Source organism: Haliotis rubra, unplaced genomic scaffold, assembly GCF_003918875.1.
Source record: "Haliotis rubra isolate DU_JTF1 unplaced genomic scaffold, ASM391887v1 Scf206, whole genome shotgun sequence".
NCBI lineage: Eukaryota > Metazoa > Mollusca > Gastropoda > Lepetellida > Haliotidae > Haliotis > Haliotis rubra.
The window spans coordinates 641,237-664,675 of NW_025766070.1; the positions used below are offsets into that span (position 1 = coordinate 641,237).

Sequence of the window (23,439 nt, forward strand, 5' to 3'; positions counted from 1 at the left end):
AGTTGATCATCGACATCAAGTATAAGAACTACAATCGTGATATTGGTTCTGTTGAATCCATGATCTAGATCGATGTTCGCTGGCCTAAATAGATCTAGAACGATCAATTAGACACTTATCACCAGACTTCTCGTAAACACCTCCACTTCTGAATATGATAAGATGATCTATATGCGCTATACTTAGGCAAGCGTCACGATCCCACATCCTGTTAAACACAGAGGCTGTTCACTTAAACAAGCCATATATATTATCATATATATATATATATATATACTAATCGGCTTTTGATTCTCGACACCTTCAAGCGATGGTCGCTAAGGCTGGGTTCCGCAAGTCTACTTCACCCAGAAGATCTAGAAGGATACTTCGAGAACTTCGCTAAGTCTCCGGCTAGCTCACCGAGGAAGTCTCCTCCAAGGTTTCCATATACTAGCCACTCGGCCATATATAGCTACTGGCCAGTCCGTTTCAAGACGCCGATAAGTTGATTATCAACTGTATGCCAGATGTCGCCTATAAGCTTCACGCCGAAGATAATTGCTCAGGCTATTTACAACACAGAACGCCGCTGTATTATTAGTCAACGACATTTCATAGATCTTCACAGAAATCAACTATCTCAGTGATAAATTGCCATATACAACTCGACGACGATATATGATTATCTACATGCGTGACTATTACGCATATCTGCAGACAATCTTAATATCGTAAATTGAACAGCAGCCTTGTTACAGCGTAGTATAACTTTAATCAGCCGTGTTTCTGAGAAGAAATATGTACAACAAGTTCAACGCTAATTCTACAATTATGACGCATACATTCATGTATACAGTCTACAAGCTCACAACTTGCAAGTTGTTTATACCCTTTATATATAAGGAAGTCGGATCTATCCTGAAATCACAAGAAACTATCATTTCTATCCTGAAATCAGCAGAAACCATTATTTCTACCCCAAAATCACCAGAAACCATTATTTCTACCCCAAAATCACCAGAAACCATTATTTCTATCCTGAAATCACCAGAAACCATCATTTCTATCCTGAAATCAGCAGAAACCATTATTTCTACCCCAAAATCACCAGAAACGTTGCATGTCAGAAGATTCAACAACCAGGACCACATGATCATGCTGAGTGACTTGTCTGATTCAGTGTCATCGTACGGCAATGGTGTGGAATATTGCTCATAATATCAATCACTGGCCCAGACATGATTATTTATACACCACAGCCATATGTCTTGTATGCTGCCAAACAAGACACATAGATAGTCATATTCATCATGGTAATACATGTACTTTGCTTGAATGTTAATGTGACCTGTTCCCGGTGTTGGTCGCTTCTAACAGGACTGTAAAGGACTGTAACACAGTAAAGGGAATACCAGTACCAATATACTGCCATACAACTAAAACTTGTGTCAGACATTTGTACAGTTTCTGATACCCTGTCTATCCCCATCTAGCATTGGCGTCGCGGGCCCTGCAGCTGGTGGTCCACTACATGCCAAGGGTGAAGGCACACTTTGAGGACCAGCTACCCTCACGCAACGTCAACATGCTCAAACACTTTGAACAGATCATCAAGGTCAGTGACATTGATCAACAGCTGCTGTCATATTTTAATGTGGACATTGGAGTAGCCCGGTGGTTAAACCCACCGCTCGTCATCCCAAAAGCCCGGGTTTGATTCCCCATTTGGGTACAATATGTGAAGCCCATTTAGAGTGTCCCCTGCTGTGATATTGCTGGAATATTGCTAAAGCAGTGTTCATCCTACTCACTCACCTCATCTTTTAATGGACTTTCCCTGCTACTTCCACATACAGCAATGTTTTGGGAGGGCATGGGCATGTTTTGTTACATCATCAACTGCTGGACATGTGTAGAGATTAGGAAGGTACTGTAGTTCACCTTCTAGCACTTGAAAGTGTATTCATACGTAGATCTTCTTGCTATGTAATATCAGAATGTTGAAAAAAACAATTATTTGGTATATATATGGTTTGAAAATTTTGCAGTATGTAATAAAGGAAAGAGTTTGAAATGTGAACATTTTGTGGGGAAAACATTGATCATTCATAAATTATGTTTGACTTTGTATTTGATGACTATTGGTTTGTTTACAGGACTACAAAGACCACATAGATGAAATCAACAACAAGCTCCTCACCATCATGGAGAACATGATGGAAGCACAGCTATCACAGGTGAGAAGAAGGAAATGGTTATGTTAGTTGTGCTAACAACACTTTGCAGGGGTAGATCCAAAAGAGGAGTTTGGGGGGATGGCTTCCCCTCTTTTTTCCAAATTTGATGAGGGGTGGTGGGGTAGCCTAATGGTTAAGGCATCCACTCATCACACTGAAGACCAGGGTTCTATTCCCCACATGGGTACAATGTGTAAAGCCCTTTTCTGGTGATGTTGTTGAAATATTGCTAAAAGTGGCATAAAACCATACTCACTCACTCACTCACATTTGATGACATTATGTATACCTACCAAAATGACATGTTGACTTGATTGTTAAAGTAACATAAATAATGGGTCACAAATATGGTTTATTTGAGACTTTGAAGCAGCCCTTAGGGATGGAAAATGACACTATCACCACCACCTCAGCCCATGTTCTATTTTAACTTTAGTTTTGAACAATTAAATGAATTACAGAGGATAACACACCTGCCGGCATCAGATGATTTGATATACCTATACTAACACTAACGAGGACTAATTTTACCATTATACAGTACTTCAGTATTTGATTGTTGAGAGCTTCTGTCTCCTTCCAGTATGAAGTGAAAGCACCGATGCCCTCAGCATGCTTTAGGTCTCTCTGTAAGCAGATGGCCAAGCTACATGAAGCAATCATAGACATTCTCCCAGTTTCTCAGGTCAAGGTGAGTTATCTGTCAGAGGTTGTCAGTACACTTACACCATATGTGTTTGTGTATTTCAGGTTTTCTTGACTCAAAGTTTGCCAGGTTTGTAATGGCAGCCTGTAAATAACCCGGTCTGTACCAAGCAAAACAATGGTTCAGCAAAGTTCCATGTCTTCGGTGTGCTGTGACATGTAATCAAGTGGTCTCTTGAGACAAGCGGAGCGGTGAGGTAGCCTAGTGGTTAAAGCGTCCGCTCGTCATGCCAAAGTTCCAGGTTCGATTCCCCACATGAGTACAATGTGTGATGCCCATTTCTGGTGTCCCCCGCCATGATATTGCTGGAATATTGCTAATAGCATGGTAAACAATACTTACTCACTCACTTGAGGCAAGCAGAGGTCACTTGGGAACCTGTCTACCGTGGAAATTCAGGACATTCAATAAAGAAAGAATTATTGATAGTGTAGCATGTGTTATGTTTGGGATTACATTTTTTAGTAAAATGCAAATTATATTTCTTTGGGTTGAGTCCTGTTCAGGATTCAAACCCACACTCTATAAGTAAGACACCAACCCCCTCAAACACTAAGACTTCCTTAAAAATGGAAGCTCAACAACTGGTATTCAAGACTACCAGTTGCCCACATTTGCATGTCCGATGTAGTGAGAGAGAATAACCTCCCTTGAACCATGGATAATGCGGTTTTGTCATAGTTTGTATACCCCTCAGTGTATTCAGGAAGCTATGAACTCCACATTCTTAATATAAAGTCTTGTCATTCTTGTCCCATCATTATAATTTGAATGATTACTTAACATGTGTGCACCAGTAAATATTGATTTGTTTGTACAATGTCTGAATGGTGAACATGACAATGGACTCCGTATTTCTATATTTCAGGACTTGTTTGTAAGAATCAACCAGTCTTTCAAACAGATACTCAGTAGACATCTTGTACGACTGAATGTGTGCAATGATGGAGGGCCCCAGTATGGGTAGGTATCAAAGTCCATATTCATAATTCTTACGAATACATCCCTCTAACATTTGGTTGCCTTATTTTCTGAAAATTGTTGCGACTATGCTTGTCGTAAGAGGCGGCTAACGGGATTGGGTCGTCAGGCTCGCTGACTTGGTTGACACATGTCATCGGTTCCCAATTGAGCAGATCGATGCTCATGCTGTTGATCACTGGATTGTCTGGTTCAGACTCGATCATTTACAGACCGCCGTCATATAGCTGGAATATTGCTGAGTGCGGCGTAAAACTAAATTCACTCACTCCTGAAACTTGTTTCTGATCCACAGGTGTAACTTGAATAAAAAATTTAAACATCCATCATGTTGTGTTTTCTTACTTCCTTGTGGTCTTCTCAAGCACTCCCATTTTATTCAAGTTAAACATGTGGCTCAGAAACAAATTAAGAAATAAGGCAATCAAGTGTTAGAGGTAGTATTCTAAGAATTATTATCAATGTTAATAATACTTCAAGTTTAAGTTGGATTATTGGATTAACACAGTAATAATGTAAACTGTCTGGGACTGCAGGAGCAGATGTCTCATCAAAGCAAATGTTAGCTATTCCTACGTCACATTCGACCGCCTCCGTGGTGTAGTGGTTAGAGCGTCCGCCCGGAGAGCGGAAGGTCGCGGGTTCAATCCCCGACCGCGTCATACCAAAAGACGTTAAAATATGGTACTTGTTGGTCCCTGTCTGGCACTCAGCATTAATGGGTACAACATGGACTGGTCGGCTCGGAGTCAGTATAATGTGTCTGAGTGGGGTATTCATGCTTCACTGCGGCATGGTATCTCAGTGGGCTTAGCACTATAAAACCAGCTTCAGTCTGGGCAAGTACATGCAGCCGCACATACACATACACACGCATGCACGTCGTCATATGAGCAAAATATTCTCCAGCTCGACGTTAAACCCAATTTCACCTCACCTCACCTCCTACGTCACATTCAACGTTTGGGTTTCTATTGACACAACAGAAATATGAAATTCCTGTAAAGTAATCCCATTAACATTTTATACAATTTCTATTTTCAGGCTTGTGACTTCAGACCTTTTGTTCTATGCTGGAAATTTCCGAACTTTGAAAGGAATTGAGAGTTTGTGTGAAAATATGAACGATGTATGGTTACCAAGGTGACAGACCAAATGTGATTTTATGAAGACAAAACAAAGAATTATTCAGGGCATCAAATTCAACATACAGATCATCATCATCATTTTCACCATCAGTCAACTGCCACAAGCAGACAAAACCAGTTCGTTAGTCAAGGATTTACCACGCTTCCATCTTGGAGTACACATCTCAAGGCTTGTGACGAAATGAGAGCCAACTCACCCATGGACCTGCTACTCCGGAAACAATTCTTCATAATGCCAATATTCTACTGATAATGCTTCCCATGCTTTTGAGAATGATTTTTTTCAGTTTTGCTGATATCCAAATATTTGTCTCAAGAATCAGTCTGCCATAAAAGTTACAAACATTCTTCTTGTTTGAGCAAGTTCATCTGGTTTACTTTTTGCTGTGGGTTGCTGTATCATTCAGTTCACGTAATCCCTTACCATGCCTGTATAACATGCTTTCCGATAGTCAAAACTATTACGAGGGTTATATCAAAATTCATCCATGGTGATTGTCATATTAGGAAGTCACTCCTAGTCTGCATTTATCATTCTGCTTTCATGCATGCGATTCAGGATCAACTCTTTTCATTCAGAGAAACAGGTTTCACAGGTCCTTAAAAAACACATCCAGGATGTTTATTTTTTATACCTGCATGGTGTCTCTGTGTAACGAGCAAGCACGTTATAATGTGGGAGGATAAGGAAGACATATTTTTAGGGAAAAAATATGTTTACAACCACAAATGATTTTCAAAATGAAACCAATTCTAGCTTTTCAGAAAAGTTTGGTGACATGTTTATATTGTAAGACTATATGCTTCCCTCTGTGATTATTCCGACCATATTCACTACCATACACACAAACTGTACCCTTGGAGTCAAATTGTTCACTTTCACCACGCCATGGCTCGGCAGCTTGTGATTTGGGTATCTTCATGGAGTAGAACTAGGCTGATTACTGGGAGTGAGACGATACACAAGGTCAAGATGTGATGGCGATACGCATATTTATGTCATGTGGAAACATGTGGAGTATTCATATTGCAGAACAGCTTCAAAGGGAAAAGCCAGCTGCACAAACATGTTGGTAGCAGATCTTGTCAGAAGTGAAATTGAAATGCTAATTTCAACAGTTTTTAAGAGAGCTTGTGGGACATTGAAAGGGTAGCAAGGAGTTTATTTTAGCAAGCGTATTGTCATGTATGGATATGGATGCAGAAATTAATCTATCCTGTATTATGTCAAAGCATGAAACATCTTAATGCACCAATGTATTGTTTCACCAGGGCTCCAGATAAGGGCCGTATCAGCGTATGTACGGATAAAAAATATGCACGATACGGTAGGAAATATTTTGGAAAACGTAGCAGATACGCACCACAGCAATGGTGTACGGTCTTAGAATCATTTACAGACGTATTTATCAGAAAAATGTATTGTTTTATTGTTCATTGACCTGTTTACACAAGAGTAGCAATGTTGTGGTGCAAATATGAACTGCTGATACTCCATTAAATTCCATTCAATACTCTAAATGTACTCTTAAGGTTTTTCAGTACTCCTATATTAAAAAATTAAGAAGTACGTACTCCTAATGTTGAAAAATTATCTGGAGCCCTGGTTTCACCCCTACAGCTTGCAGCGTCTGATCGCCATAGATTATTCTGTGTGGGATGTATAAGGATTGGAGATTGTCTGTCAGTGTATTCGGCACAAGTCTCAGGAAAAGACAGCCTTGGCATAGTTATTTAAACAGTGACCCTGTCAGTGTAGTCTGCTTCCTTAAGATTCTGAAGAGTCATTGTCAATACTTCATGGGTTTCTGTGTGTTACATTCTCCATCATGAAAACCTTTGTGGTGTGCTTGCACATGTCTGTTTTGAGGAAGATAATGAAATGAAGCCCTTCGTGAATTTCAGAACCCTTTTTTAATGCTAATGCATAGAGCAGATGGCCACAAGGCTATGGTACTATCTGCATTTGTTGTCCAGTAAGAAGCATTGCAGTGCTATATGTTAACCATTGGTTTGAGTTTTGGCTGGAGCCAGGCTTCTGCTTGGTTTACAGGTTGAAAATAGTGAGTGAGAATGGTTTTACATTGCTTTTAGAAATATTCAAGCAATATCTTGGCAGGGAACACCTGAAATGGGCTTCACACATTGTACCATTAGGGACCGTTCATAATTTATGGCTAGGGGATGTGATGATGATTTTTATGGAGAAGCATGTACAATGTGAATCTCACACACACACACACACACACACACACACACACACACACACACACACACACACACACACACACACACACACACACACACACACACACACACACACACACACACATTTATGTGCAAAGTAAGTGACCCTGCCTACTTGTCATGTACAAAATCAATAAATAGTTTCATGTACAAAATTGCTGACCCCCCTAGAAATGTGTACAAAATTGATGACAACCCCCTCCCACCTCCCCAGAACAAAATGGGTGACCCCAAAAAAACCACATCCCACCCCTTCAAATCATCATATCACACACACACACACAGCCATTAATTATGAACGGTTCCTTATAGGGAATCAAACCTGGGTCTTCTGTGTGATAAGCAAACACTTTAACCACTGGGCTACCCAGGTTAACAATAACAATATGACAGAGCAACACGGTGTATTCACAGGTGATGGAAGAATGTATGCAAACCTGCACAATGTTGACAATGTAGAAAAGGGTCACTCATGACCCAGTGATCTTAGATAAAGTCTATGCAGAGTTACATCCCCTTTGCCATGCTAGGATCCACTGTTTGTAAGTTCAAATCTAAATGTTTCCCAATTATGATCCTTGGCCTGTCGGCAGCATACAATTAATCATGGGTTTCACAGAGTTGACATTGTTCCAAATGTTGATGACCTGCAACAATTTTACCCCAACACTATGTCGGTGCATGACAAAACTAAAGTTTTAAAGGTTGAGGTAAACTTGGTCCAGCCATGAGATAGAAAATATTGAGGCGCTGTTAAGGAAAAAGCATTCTGTGATTTTATAGTAACTTTATTAAGGCAGGCTTGTTTTCTTTATTACTTGGTGTATGTATCTCCCAACCAAATATTTCTCAAATATATGATAAACCTAAATTTTCTTCTTTTTTAATTGCTTAATGTTACTAAGTTTAGAAAATCTTCATGCAAGACATAATCCAAGGGAAGTAACCCCTGACCTTCCTCTAACTGACTATATACTTTCAAGAAATTACATATTTGTGGTTTAATTTTTGTGTGTATATATTTGTGTTGACCAGCATTTTAATGGTCTCATAAGATATATTGTAATCCAAGTAATAAAGAAAAGATATGGCCTGTTCAGCATGATTCCATATTTGAAACCAAAGTATTACAAAGGAGAAAACGTTAGTGCTACATGTTTTCAGTGGACACAGGAATACCTAATTTCAGTGGTTTCCACTTTTATTCACAGAGTACAAGTGTTGTCTTTTTTCATAATAAATCTATGTTTTGTAAATATTTTCTCAAGGTACATCATAACCGTCTTTCATTTGACACAGGTTGTGTTTATAACTGTCATTGTTATTTGTGTCTGTAGACTGGAAAACATGAGAGTCCATGTGAATGTGTGTGTGTGATTGACTATGTGATGCAAATTTGTTAAATTATTAAATATATTATTTATTTATGTGATGGTGACATATATATATATATATATATATATGTGGGCTATAATGTATCACCATAGTATCAGTACGTCATTCTTTATTCCATGAAATTAATGTGATTTCATGAAAGCTTGTGACACTACTACTTGTTCGCAAACATGATGCACTTCCATGGCAACAGTGGGTCCAGAGGATCCAGAGGATTGGGGGCAGGAGGTGCACTTTGTGGCTTCGGTTTTACGTGCACCTCAAGTTTAAAAAATGAGGACCCACCTCTGCATGGTTCTAAAATTATATAAATTCCATTTTCTTAGTGTTTAGACAACTTAAGGTGTTTTTAAGATAGATTGACTAAAGTGGTTTTCTTCTTGTCTAGCATTCCCTCCATAACGGACCTCAACTTGACATGATCAGTATTGAGTATTGTGTGCACATCTGAGACCAGTGTGGCTACTTGCAATTTCATCACAGATTACGAAAATATGTTTTCAGTGTTATGGCCACTTAAAAATCATTTAATGTTTTAACATTCTGATGACATTCATTTGATTCAATGACAAAGTGCAAAACTCATATTGAAATACAGAAACAGAAAATTGATGAACAAGGGAGATAATTCTATGGATGTACAACCTGATCTGTTTGAATGACATTTTAATGAATAACAAGAAAAGTATGATACTTTATGGGAAGTTGTCATCCATAAAGTATCATACCTTTCTTCTGATGTACAACCTCTTTATGCAGTAAGTACAGTGATTCAATGTAGATACTTCTTTTTATCAAGTGAGTGATTGTAAAGCAATCGCAAATCGGTGAAACTATTGTAAGTCAGTGTTAATTTACAGAGTTGCGATAACCTGAGCGCTCCTTTGAAGGACATTGATGACTGATGTCATAACTAGTCAGGTATTCCAGACACGTATGACCCAGGGCCGGTGGGGTAGCCTAATGGTTAAAGCGTTGGCTCGTCACGCCGAAGACCCGGGTTCGAATCCCCACATGGGCACAATGTGTGAAGCCCATTTCTGGTGTCCCCGGCCGTGATGTTGCTGGAATATTGCTAAAAGCGGGCGTAAAACCAAACTCAGTCAGACTCAGACATATGACCCAGGGTAAAAGTTTTCTTGACTGCACATCTGTTATATCTAGAGAACAGGAAACCCAGATATGTGCAGTGCAGGGTTGCAGCTATTGGGATTCAAGAACACATTGGAGCCATGGGTAAGTTCTCCAGACTGCACATAACTGGATCTCTTGTTCCCTAGACATATCAGATATAGCAGTGAAGAGTTGCAGCCATTGTTAGCTACTAGGATGTGCTGAAAATGGTCTCACATCCCAAATTCGTCTGTTTTACCATACTAATACTTTGTTAATTAAGTGGAAAACGTCTAGGACCTGTTTCAGCTTGAGATTTCCTCAAACTTTGAGAGAAAAACTGAGATGTGTAGGATAAAGCACTCCTCCTCGGTTATGGTTGGGAAAGTAAGACCTGAGACCGGAGGGTGGGGAGAAGTAAGACCGAGAGCGCGTAGCGTAGCGCTCTCGGTATTACTTCTCTCCACCCGATGGTCGAGGGCTTACTTTCCCAACCATAACCGAGAGGAGTGCTTTATTATACATATAAACCGTCAATGGTGGATAATTAGATGATCATGTAATGAAGCTACATAACAGTAACTGACGCGCTAGAAAATCAATTTAATGACAGTAGGCCTAACTATAAATAGATAATTCAACCCTGGCTTCTTTGTCAGCCCGGTGGCCATGAGGTAGAGCATCCGCTTGATAACCTGAGAGATGCGGTTCCAATCCTGCTGGGGAAAACATTTGCACATTAAAGTTGATCTTTGACGATATTTGTTGATGTTAATATAGAGTTAGGAAAAAGTAAACTGGGAAATAGGTCTTACTTACAAAAAGTAAAACCTGGGAGCAAACAAAAACCTCAAATGTGGTTATTACGGGAAAAGAAGCCATGTGTAATATATACCGGTAGTGAGAAGCACCCTTCAGGTTTATATGTGATATAAGTAACCTGTTCAAATCAGCATTGGACCCAGTGTTATGTCTGTAATTGATGCTCATATCTGTGCTTTCTAATTATACCAAGATTTGACAAGAACTGTGACTTTGATTAACATTCCTGATGGTCTAAACCAGGAACAAGTGAGTGAGTATAGTTGTATGTTGCTTATAGCAATATTACAGCAGTAGGAGGGCAGGGTCACCAATGGGCTTCACACATTGTATCAATGTGTGGAATGAATCCGGTTCATCAGGATGATAAGCAAACGCTCTAACCATTAGGCCACCAGACTCCCCTGGAGTAAGAATGTCTGGCAACGACATTCATCTTGTATTTTGGGGCAGTGGGGTAGCCTAGTGGTTAAAGCGTTGACTCGTCACGCCAAAGACCCGGGTTCGAATCCCCACTTGAGTACAATGTGTGAAGCCCATTTCTGGTGTTCCCCGCCGTGATGTTGCTGGAATATTGCTAAAAGCGGCGTAAAACCAAACTCAGTCAGTCAGTCAGTCATCTTGTATTTTATACTGGAGGAAGGGTTTTGGAAAAATATAATTTTATCTCCTGCTCATCATAGGAAGACCATGTTTACCAATGACAAATCAAAATAACTTGCATCAAGTAATGGGGTTTGATTGTCATTTCAAGACTAAGACCATCTTGAAGTGACATGTTTCTCATCTCTGCCTGACTCACCTTATTTCATTGTCCCTACCGCCATATAAGCTGGAATATTGCTGAGTGCGGCGTAAAACTAAACTCACTCACTCATTGTCCGTAAGTACTGAAAAACAGAAGAACTGAATGTGCTCCTTTGGAGCAGACCCGTGAAGGTCCGGGTTAGAATGAGCCTTCAGTAACCTATGCTTGTCGTAAGAGGTGACTAGCGGTATCGGGTGGTCAGGCTTGCTGGCTTGGACACGTCATCGGTTCCCAATTGCGCAGATCGATGCTCATGCTGTTGATCACTGGATTGTCTGGTCCAGACTCGATTATTTACAGACCGCCACCATAAAGCTGGAATATTGCTGTTGATCACTGGATTGTCTGGTCCAGACTCGATTATTTACAGACCGCCACCATATAGCTGGAATATTGCTGTTGATCACTGGATTGTCTGGTCCAGACTCGATTATTTACAAACCGCCACCATATAGCTGGAATATTGCTGAGTGCGGTGTAAAACTAAACTCACTCACTCCTTTGGAGCAACATGGAAGGGTGGTGGGTTCAGTGTTAAGTTGAAAACACTTTGTGGTCATAGAGGACACTTCCTATCTGCCAGTGCATATTGTAGGTGAAAACTGAACTGAAAACAGTCTGTGGCATGATCTTATACTTTGTATTGTAGAGACCTATGTCCCAGATGACAAGCCATGACCCAGGTCTCTGACCACCCAATCCATGGGTTGAGTTATGACCAGCATCCCCGGATTGGTGATCCTGTTTAGATAAGCATGAGCTACAGTAATGGGGTAGGCCTCACAATGACTCTGAGTAATTTGTGAGAGTGATTTGGTTGATGACATGTCATCAAACCCCAACAGCGTGGATATTTTGTCAAAATATCAATAACTGGATTGTCTGGTCCAGACGTAGCTATATACTGCCATTGTGAACTGAAATATTGAAAAGTGGCGTTGAGTAACAGAAAAACAAAACCACAAAAGAGGTGTCAGGCAGTTTGACATTATGTGTCCGGATACATTGATCATTACTTCTGCTTTCAACCAGTTTGTTATTTACAGGATGTTGTAATATTCTGCATCGGAATATTACATTCACTCACTTGTGTGTAACAACTGTACATGGGGTTATACCAGGAATACTGTTTAAAACAAGCATTAACCCCAACTCAGTCACTCTCTTGATTTGGGTTTTACCTGATAGTACCTGATACAAATCCACCTGTATGTGTATTTAATTGATATTTTAAACTGGCATGTTTGACTCTGATTATTGTGAATTGACTTATGTGCAATATTGAATTCTAAGATCAATAATGATATCCTCAGGATTTTCTAGAGTACACATACCCTAGTCATTGCTACTGACACTTTCTCCCAAATAAAATGCCTTCATTACACAGCTTCTCCAGAATATATTGTGAGTATTCGCTGAAAATGAAATCTCACGGACCAATCCAGGAACTCTGTGAAAATGATTGTTCATTTATGAAGATGAAATGCATATTCTATATTGGTCTGGTTATGTTTCAAACCTTTTCAGAAAGGAGTATGTGGAAATTAGAGCTTTAATGTTCACAGTTTCAACTCTTAAATCTGTTGATTGCAAGAGGATACACACTTGACACAGTAGAGGTGAGGTGAGGTGAAATTGGGTTTATCATCGTGCTTGAGAATATTTCGCTCATATGACGACGTGCATGCATGTGTATGTGTATGTGCGGCTGCTTGTACTATCCCAAACTGAAGCTGGTTTTATAGTGCTAGCCCACTGAGATACCATGCCGCAGTGAAGCATGAATACCCCACTCAGACACATTATACTGACTCCGAGCCGACCAGTCCTTGTTGTACCCATTAATGCCGAGTGCCAGGCAGGGACCAACAAGTACCATATTTTAAAGTGTTTTGGTATGACGCGGTCGGGGATTGAACCCTCAACCTTCCGCTCTCCGGGCGGACGCTCTAACCACTACACCACGGACGCGGTTCCTGACACAGTAGAACAATCAGGTGTAGTCTTGAGTCAAGTTGTAAACCATGTGTTGGCTAACATGTTATATTTGGGATTACACTCTCAGTAAAGTACAGATTCTCATACTTGTAGGGTTGAGTTCAATCTGTGATTCGAACCCAATCTCAGACCGAGGCACTATATCACAAGCACACAAAGTCATCTAACCCCCTCAGCCACCACTCCTTAAAAAAAATGGAAATCTGACAACAGGTAGCCTAGATCAAGTACTTTGTGTGAAAAATGTACTAGAATCTTTACTTTCTTAAATGGCATGGTGTATTCATGTGTTGTCTCATGAAAAATCACACCCTAACAACCCTCCTCAAACTGTATACATGTATATTATCCCTGGCATTGTGTATGAGAGCTTCTAGTCCTTGTCCAGTGGTATCCTGAAGTTATTCTAATACTGTATACTAGCATTACCGAATGATGCATGTTCTCTTTTGTCTGTGAAAAATCTGACAAAGTATCAAATCCCAAAAGTCCAATTTTTGTTAAATCTGAAAACTTAATGTCACTCACTCAGACCAGGATCTGTCGGTTGTTTTATGATTATTATGATCCTTAGTTTCACGTGGAATCCCTAGAATATAACAAATGCTACACAGATCAAATCACCCACACAAATACATAAAACCAGTTTTAAACTTGGATCAGTGATCAACTGCACCAATATTTGTTTTCAATAAACTACGAATTTGACTTGTTTTGTATTTTTATACAGGCACAACCCTTCCAGTTTTTGCATAATTTCTTGTTTTTTAGATAAAAAATAAATAAACGTGTTATGTGCTGTCTATTGGGCATGTGCCACAACAACATGGCAGAGTAAATCTGTAATCCATGAGATAAGAGGTAGGTCAAAGCTATTCATGTTACGTTGTGCACATAATCACAGAGCAACAATCTTGGGTATTAAGTAGTACTGTGACATGCCTTTACTGCATGGAGTCATCCAGTCACTTGTGTGTGAAGTAACTATATTCATGTGTCAGTTGTTCATGTCATGTAATATTGTTTTATTATAATCGACAAATAAATCACTCCATTATATGTTTCTTCTCTGTGTGTTGTTTTTATAGAATAATGCAAAACCAAGCCCTGACCATGCTGTTTGTGATGAAATTGCAGCATAGAGTTAGTGAGGGAGAATGGTTTGAAGCTGCTTCTCAATATGCCATTAAGGTGAAGGGATACCAGAAATTAACCTCATACAACCCATGTAGATCTGGGTTACAACAGTTATGCAATTGCTGACGTGGTTGACACATGTCATAGTATTCCAGTTGCATAGATCGATGCTCATGCTTTTGATCATGGGATTGTCTGGTCCAGACTTGATTATTTACAGACCGCCACTATAGGTGAGACAGTCATTGCAGAGTAGCCATGTATAATATGAGCAACACATTTTTTCTCATATTTGGAAACATAACTGATGATCAATTATATTTTGATGAAGAGAGCTTACTTGCTGAAAACATCCAGCCATGCATCTATATATACGTTCTTGTGAGGCCTCATCTTCTGAGGTAAGGTCAAAGGGAGGTAATTCACAATGCTGCAGTTCCACACTCCTCACTGAAATACCTCATAACAGGCATATGATAATGCCAAGCAGAATATGGCGGAAAAACAACATATTCAAAGTTTATTTTTAGTTAATATAATCAATATCCTAACAAACCATTCTCTCTCCATATGATGGATACACTTCCTAGAGATATTTACAAAGGTAATATGACCCACCTGCACATCAGCAAAATTAATAAAACAAGAAAAAACATGTCTCTTCTTGACAGTTAAAACTGACTATTGAATCAGAAACCTCTGACACCCCTAACATTACATGAATAGAACATAACAAAAAATGCCTGAACGTATAACCCTATAAACACGATCATTATCATGATTATTAACCAACCCCGTGTATATTCAATATCCCACTTTCACACTACAACATCATGTGCATCCCTGTGTGAGTCTATCCCGTTTCGTTTCTTTCTCATTTCATTTTTTCATACCTTTCCCTTTTTTAAACTCCTGTATCTGACACTGTATACCCTGTAACATTGCTATAAAGTAAGTGACTGATCACAGTTTAATTACCTTAAAGTCTGACATTTTCAGAAGAGAAATGGCATCTTGAAAATATTTCAAAGCCTTTGAAAAAACTCCCTCATACAAATTGAAGGCTTTGTCACGGCTCCTTCCCAAACATTCAAGGCCATGTGTCTGACGTACTACACACACCATCTAAATAATTCCATATGAATCGGTGGTATGACCACCTTTCTTTCAATTTGTTATGGATCTTGGCATTTACAACACTAAGATTATTGAAGCAGTCGATTATTGGAAGATACCCCTACTGGTGATAAATGGGGCGGCTAGTGGGGTAGCTTAATGGTTAAAAGCGTTTCTGGTGTCCCCGCTATTTCGCTGGAATAAGACCTATCATTAAACTAATCCCCACATGGGTACAATGTGTGAAGCCCATTTCTGGTGTCCCCACAATTTTAAGATGTTGCTGGAATATTGCTAAAAATATGAAAAACCAAACTCAGTCAGTCGGTCAGTGGTGATAAATAAATTGTGTGCAATCTGTGCCAAAAGTAGCTCTTAGCATCATTTATTTGTACATTTTAATGTCATTATATGACCTATCATTAAACTAAATTTGACTAAATCCAAGCTTCAGAGTAACAGCTAGAGTCACAGACTGCATTTACAATTTATCTTTCTTCAATTTTAAGATATTTCAACAATATTTTTCTTAAATATGAACAAAATATTTCAGTTGGTATTAGTTACTTGAGATGTGTATTGACTACAAAACTCAGTTTGACATTTGAGTAAAAACCTAAGTTTGTTTCAAGAAATCAGGGCCTAGATTTTCGAAGCTCTCTTAGCGCTAAGATAGTCGTAAGTGCCATACATTAACATTAACTTACGACTATCTTAGTGCTAAGAGAGCTTCGAAAATCTAGGCCCAGGACCAGATCTCCTAATTCCAGTCAGTTTCAAGCCAGTAAATACCCAGGATAGTCTCAGTCTCATTTGACGTTGACATATCACTGTTATTTCCACACCTGTACTTTCACATACAAAATTAACTCATCATGTTCCTACTTAAAGACAATCTTTAAGAGAAGCAAAGGTTTATTTATGTAGGTATATTAAAATTTCTAAAGTTAAGTCTTGTTCACTTGTAATTGTTATACATCATGCTAGGACCAATATATTCATGATAGTATACTGTGAATGAAAGTATGATGACAGTTTTAAATGAAAATGAAACTTAGATTACCAGGTTTCAATGTACATGTTTTTTGCATGTTTACCTTTCTCTGTGTCAGTAAAACTTGATAAATTGGTTACAAAGAAAATGACATAAATCCTTACCAGTAAAGTAAAACCAAACAGAAATGACAACAGTCATGACAAAACACAACTACAAAAACTCAAATAAACAGTACATGAAGCTTGTGTGTAACAATGAACAAAGTAAGAATTTCTAACAGTAACCATAATAAAGTACTGAAAAGGTTCCTACCTAAACATGCGAAATAAACATTTGCCAGATTTAAGCAACATATTAAAACTTCAAGAATAACATTCTAAATGAATACTAAAACGTAACCAAAATCTCTGATAATCAAGTTCCTGCATATGTAAAAAAGGATCTTGCATGTTTGATTATCATAGGACAGTAAGCGTGCCATACAACATATACAGGCTGGATATCTCTACAACTGATGACTTGATTTCTAACATACTACATAATTCAGTGTATGAAATAAGGCCCATCCGACCGCCCGAGACAGGCTAGATTTCTGATGGATGGTCTAGATTTAGAGTTACCAGCCCTGATGTTTGACTTGGTTTTTGGCTTATTTCATACACTGCATAATTCACACATATAAGTAAAAACAGTCTCAGCTTGATTGATGTGCAGAAAACAACAGATTTTGCCAACATTTAATTGACAATATGTTTGAGCGGTTTCACAGGTCACACTGAATCCTGCCATGTTTGTGTGAGTGAGTTTGGTTTATCGCCACTTATAAACAGACTTTCAGTTACATTACATGATGATCATGTCAGATTTACATAGGAGGAAAGCCTCAATAGGTACAGGTCTCAGAGCCAGACATGTACCATCTTAATCATCATTAATTTGGAAAGTGCTCCCAATAGTAGTGGTGTTCCGATCAATTGAAATAACTGAGGATTGGTCATAGTGACCAAACGACCAAGCAACCGATCACATTTTCTCATAATCGAACACACACAATTTTGGAACTACTGTTTAGTCTTTGAAACCCTTGATGATGAAACATATATTCAATGTTGTCAGGGACTGAAAAATTGTTTTTTCTTTCACTAACTGAAAAGTCATGACTGAATATATCTTGAAAACTCCGGGAAGTTTATGTTCATGATATATTAGTATTTATCTGCAATAACAACCTGGATAGGAAAATCTGAAAAATGACTCTAACCAATTTTTTTTCAATGATTGCTCGTTGGTAATGAAGCAATCATCAATTGTGAAATTTCAACCAATTCACAGCTCTACTGGATAGTCACACAGGGTGCTTAATCAGAAAGCAGATCCAAGAGCTTAGGATAGAATTAGGGGAAGCAGATGAGATACAAGTTAAGTGAGTCAGAGCTTATAAGCTGCATGTGGAAGACAGCAGTATCGCCACATTATCAAGTGAGTGAGTGAGTTAATATTTAACGTCACATCGGCAATATCTCAGCCATATCGTGACGACACATTATCAAGACAAACCAGGATTGAAACAATGATAATAGATGTGTGGCACTCCAGGGGGTGCAATTCAATACAACAATCAGAGCATCCTATAACTTACTTGTACTGAACAGGGTGCCGTTGTACAAAACAATCTTAGCGCTAAGACTACCTTAAGTTTATGTTAAGGTATGGGAGTTACGGTCACCTTAGCGCTAAGATCGTTTTGTACAACGGCACCCTGGTTAGGAGCTAAAATCCAGGCATGATTGCATGTAATCCAGAATACATTGATACAGATTGTCTTCAGAATATGAAAATTATATAGAGACGTCCCTCATATCCACTGAAGACGCATGCAAACTGTTACCTGTTTTACAGAAAAAATTGATACAGACTGTCTTCAGGACATGAAACTCATATAGAGACGTCCCTCATCCATTGTAGATGCATGCAAACAGTGACCTGTTTTACAGAATACACTCATAGTAATGATACTGATTGTGTTCAGAATATGAAAGCTGAACATTCTTCATATCTATTGTAGAGCCTTGAAAACTGTTACCAGTCTGGCAACAGCTAGCTAGAGTTCTTTGACAATGAGCTGTTTATAAATGTCACACAAAAGCAGCTCAACCAAATAACCTCACTTGGAAGATCTGTGGGAATAATTAAATACCTGACGATCCTTGTAAAAAGACTTTCCTCCACCCTTCCTGGCCATATTATTTTTAGCATTTTTTCCTTTGGAATGGTTTGATCTCTTCTTTTTCTTTTTCTTTCTACGGGGCACATCAGGACATTCTTGGTAGTCACTGTTCCTAACAACTTTAGGTAACATCTCTTTCACCTCCGTTGGCATTTCTACATAGAGAATCTTCATCTCAAGTTTTTGTTTGCCAGTACCATGCTTGCACAACAGATGATCCTGACATTTGTAAAAGTCTGTGAACACTACTTCAGATTTGCAATAAATACAAACCAGCAACACTCTTTCATTGGATTCTGGTGGTTTGTAGAGTAAATGTCCAGATGATCTGCAATGGTTGTATAGTTGAGCAGCCCCACTGAAAAACATTTCACATACAGGACACTGAGGGGGAAGATTGAAAATAACCGTTCTGCAAGCTCTCACAACACTTAAAGCATAGAGGGGCTTGTCCATCTTATGAGTCTTTTGAGAGTGACTGTAGCATGAATGGACGTCATTAAACACTTCTTTACATACTGTACACATTGGAATGAGGCATTGCAATTTACCACCTTCATGTATATGTGTCATTGGTTTCAAAAGCCCTTGTGGCACGAAGATTTGATTTTCGATGACACCTTCATATTCACTTGCAGAGAAGTGAAGATTGTCCTTTAAGTGGCTCTGCATAAATCCAGCATCGGTAGACGTGAATTTGCACAGATCACATTTAAAGCCTACAACACTTTCTTCATCACTATCTATGTTGTCAGAGACATCGCTAACTTCAAGATCGTCGAGCTCATCAAGTTCATCGCATTTCTTCAACTTCTTAAAACTTTCGCCATCAAACAATTCATCATCATCTTCCACCATGTCATTTTTTCGTTTCACACTTCCTGACGTCGATGGTGTTTCATCATCATGAGACCTGAATACCTGTGAGTCTCTACTACTTGTTGGTGTAGCTCTACCACTGGAGTGACTTTCAGGTTCATACCTGCTACCACCATTTTGAACAATTGGATTTTCCCTAATGATCTCTGGCCATCCTCCTTCAGCAACCAAAGCACAGGATTGGGATTCATAAGACACATATGTCCTTGGATGAGGCTCGCAACCACTGAATACCCCAAATCTATTTGGAATGATTCCACACTTTGACCTCACTCTGTCCAAAATGGCACCAGGCATAGTATACACATCATTAATTAACTGAGCTCTGGCCGCCTCAAGCTCCCTCTTGTTGTAAGGGCCATAGTCACCATGGAGAAGGACAGAGGGAGGTGTTCTCTGATGTCTGAATGGATACATTATCAACCTTTAGTTCTACATTCTAGCATAGGGTTGAAATATCAGGCCGGGCCTGAAACAAGAGAATATTGAGTAATGAGCGAGCAAATTATGGTGGATACCTGAAACTACAGTGAGTGAGTTGATTTTAAGCATCACTGGAATTTCACATTCATGTGAGAAAGCACAAAAGGATGCAGGTCTCAGACATTTACAACTTTGGAGAATGACCACAAAACATATCACTTACTTTTAAAGGCCACATCTGAAAGAAGTATACTTCAAACTCAAACCATCATTCGAGAATTTAGAAGCCCTGCGTGACACAACACGTAGATGCTGCCATCTGAAAACCTATGATCCGACAATTTGCATATCTATCTGAAATCCTTCACAATATGTGAACTTATTGATGATCACAATAAGCAACAACTGTCTGTATTAGTGAACATGCAGTGTAAGAAAACATTTTACACTTCCTAACAAAAATGCTTTTAGGAGGTGGCCGAATATTCACAAAATTATAACACGTAAATGCTATATCTATGATTATCTGAAATTATACCATGGCTTTAGTCTAGTAATCTGTTACTAAAGTAAAAGCGACACTGGAACTTAGTGGAAGAGAAAGCAACACCTACTGGACCACTTGACATGAGCGTTGTCTTGTCGATGATATAATTTTCAACTAAAACTGTGTCAGATCTGATTCACTGAGGCCAGTGCATTCCGAAACCAAAACATAACTGACATATTTTACTCACAACACTTTAATGTTTCGTGTAACAAGTTTCACTTTGCTCAGCCATGAAATTCTTCTTCCGGAAGTATTCTCTAGTGATTAAGTCTGTAAAGTACATCTTCCGCCAAATACGGACATTTCATTGGTTGAAAGAAAACGTGTGCGTTCTGAATGAAAAATGGTTGTTGTTTCTCCGAAGAAAAATCATAAGAAATAATAATGAGTTCCCGTATTGACAACATAATACCAAGACTAGCAGAAGCTGTCGAAACTGTTATGAACCCGTCTGTAGGGCACAATGACCGTCTTACAGCTCATAAGGTTGTTTTTAACATCTTTGCCAGTTACGATCTTATGAAATTATCCTTTGAATAGAGTATCGATGAAAAGGGCGTATCTCTGCTCATATAATTGAACTCAGATCATCATACTTCAAGAATGAGTAACTTAATATGTGTTTCAATAATTCAGCACCATACAACATTTTTATTTCGTTTTGTTTTAGCTTCGACATCTATGTAGTAGAACAGTAGAATATCTGCTGGGTATATTCAATTCAATTTCAGTTGAATAGATCAACTACAAAACATGACTGTAGAAAATGTTTGGTGTTTTATACAAATCAGTGGAAATGTATCCTTTATTGAGGCTTGCCACGCATAATTTTTCATAGCTTTTGGACTTGCCATCACATATTGCACAAACATTTAGAAAACAGACACTCAGGCAATTAGCTTTATCAGTTTCCAACATATCTGATATAACAATAATTAACTTGTCAAGAAACAGATAGTTATCCTTTAACATCATGTCAGGATATGACAGTGCCTTCACAATAATGACACATCATTGTTATACATTACCAAACTATAGTATGTACAGTTGATCTGCAAGGAAGATTTTATGCATTGAAACTGTGGCCGAAATTGTCATTTAGTCATTGAGGTTATAGGTCTGCTGCCCTTTTAAAATCAAGTGAAAAGACAAATTTATTAAGGAAGCATTACACAATATGAAGATGAGTACTTTAATGGTTAGCTCCCTTTGACCAAGATTATTATTTAAATAATCAACTGACCTTGCTCAATACTGCATGTATGTTCTAGTCTTCTACTGATGTACAATTAAATTTATGTCATAAACATGTTATGTTGAATATATTTCAGTATTTTGAGTGTTTTACAATGTTAGCAAAACATAAACCCTTGAAGTGCACCATACTTACTGACAAATGAAAACACAATGCTTACATTTTGTTGAATAAATCCTCATCAAAATTGCAGATTTGTGAAGAATTCAAAGAATCCTCCCCAGATTGTCTACCTTGTGGGTTGGTTTTAGCAGGAAAACAGTTTTCTCCCATTCTAAGACACTTTGGTTTACAGTTAGTTGAACACTGTATCAAGTAAGTATAGCATGTTTGGTTTTTAAAAAGATATATTCTGAACATTATGACTGGTTATGCTTTTAGCAATCTTCCTGCAATGTCATGGTTGTGGACAGTCAAATTGGTCTCCAAACATTGTACCATGTGACAATTCAAACTCATGTATTCACTGAGAAGCGACAGCTTTATGTCTAGATTACCCCACCACCCCTCATAAAAATGTGATCAATTGTCAGAAAAGAAAATTGATCTTGGTTGGAAAGGTTAAACTTAAGCACTTCAATTTGCTGTCCAGAACTACCACCATGAGAGATAGCAGAAAGCATGATTGTGCACTTTCATCACAGGTATTGGTTGTGTTGTGCTTGTATGAGTGGGTAATTAGTCATTATTACTGAGAAACATGCTAATCATGATGCATCAATCTTCACTGAATTAAGTCCGTCCTACTGATCATTATTCTGATCAGGGTATCCAGTAATGTAAGTTGTTTCTTTAATTATCAAGATATAAAGTTTCATTTTAAATACAGCATTTACAATAGCTAAACGATCTTTTCTGTTACAGGTTTCGATGGCATATTATGTCACAAAATGATAAGGATAATTTAAAGAAAAGTTCAATGGAATTAGTTGATCAGGTTGGTATTGTTCTTCAAATGTTTTTATTTCTGATGTCACAACTGAAATTTTAAAGTTACTTTTGCAATATAATGAGTGATGATTTTGTTTCTAGTTAGTCAGTTTTGATAATTTACAGGGCACACACAATAACATGATGACTTCATCTCACCACAGAACACACACAATAACATGACTGTTTCTCACCACAGGGCACACACAATAACATGATGACTTCATCTCACCACAGAACACACACAATAACATGATGACTTCATCTCACCACAGAACACACACAATAACATGATGATTTCATCTTACCACAGGGCACACACAGTCTACTGGAGGAGGAGCTGCATATCAAAGATGGCGTGTCTCGGATCATGGTGGAGCTAATCAAAAGGGAATGGCCTCAACTCTGGCCGTCATTACTCACCGAACTACATGACCTGTGTCAGCATGGGGTATGTAGAGACACAATGTTTGTTATAGGAACTCTTC

General features: G+C 38.5%; 3 protein-coding genes across 4 annotated transcripts in view; 2 read left to right on the top strand and 1 right to left on the bottom strand.

Moving 5' to 3' along the window:
- The window catches only part of LOC124276124 (vacuolar protein sorting-associated protein 54-like), a 58,433-nt gene extending 52,019 nt beyond the window's left edge, over positions 1 to 6,414 (top strand). The window contains exons 22-26 of the mRNA XM_046711790.1: positions 1,476 to 1,597; positions 2,139 to 2,219; positions 2,803 to 2,910; positions 3,794 to 3,888; positions 4,951 to 6,414. Of these exons, the coding sequence (XP_046567746.1) occupies positions 1,476 to 1,597; positions 2,139 to 2,219; positions 2,803 to 2,910; positions 3,794 to 3,888; positions 4,951 to 5,053 (509 nt within the window). The 3' untranslated portion in view covers positions 5,054 to 6,414. The remainder of the gene's footprint in view (positions 1 to 1,475; positions 1,598 to 2,138; positions 2,220 to 2,802; positions 2,911 to 3,793; positions 3,889 to 4,950) is intronic.
- A 12,084-nt stretch (positions 6,415 to 18,498) lies between these two features.
- On the bottom strand, positions 18,499 to 21,018 carry LOC124276125. 2 transcript variants are annotated; one of them, XM_046711791.1, is made up of 2 exons: positions 20,954 to 21,018; positions 18,499 to 20,262 (listed from the first exon to the last, which is right to left on the bottom strand). In XM_046711791.1, exon 2 carries the CDS (start codon positions 20,208 to 20,210, stop codon positions 18,852 to 18,854), a length of 1,359 nt encoding a protein of 452 aa, XP_046567747.1. In that variant the 5' UTR covers positions 20,211 to 20,262; positions 20,954 to 21,018; the 3' UTR covers positions 18,499 to 18,851. The 2 variants fall into 2 exon arrangements, with proteins under 2 accessions (XP_046567747.1, XP_046567748.1); XM_046711792.1 differs by having other exon boundaries at positions 20,831 to 21,011.
- Positions 21,019 to 21,090: 72 nt separating this feature from the next.
- The window catches only part of LOC124276126 (exportin-5-like), a 44,744-nt gene continuing 42,395 nt past the window's right edge, over positions 21,091 to 23,439 (top strand). Inside the window, 4 exon segments of the mRNA XM_046711793.1 lie at positions 21,091 to 21,252; positions 22,215 to 22,336; positions 22,886 to 22,958; positions 23,265 to 23,402. Coding sequence (XP_046567749.1) covers positions 21,151 to 21,252; positions 22,215 to 22,336; positions 22,886 to 22,958; positions 23,265 to 23,402 — 435 coding nt within the window. The 5' untranslated portion in view covers positions 21,091 to 21,150.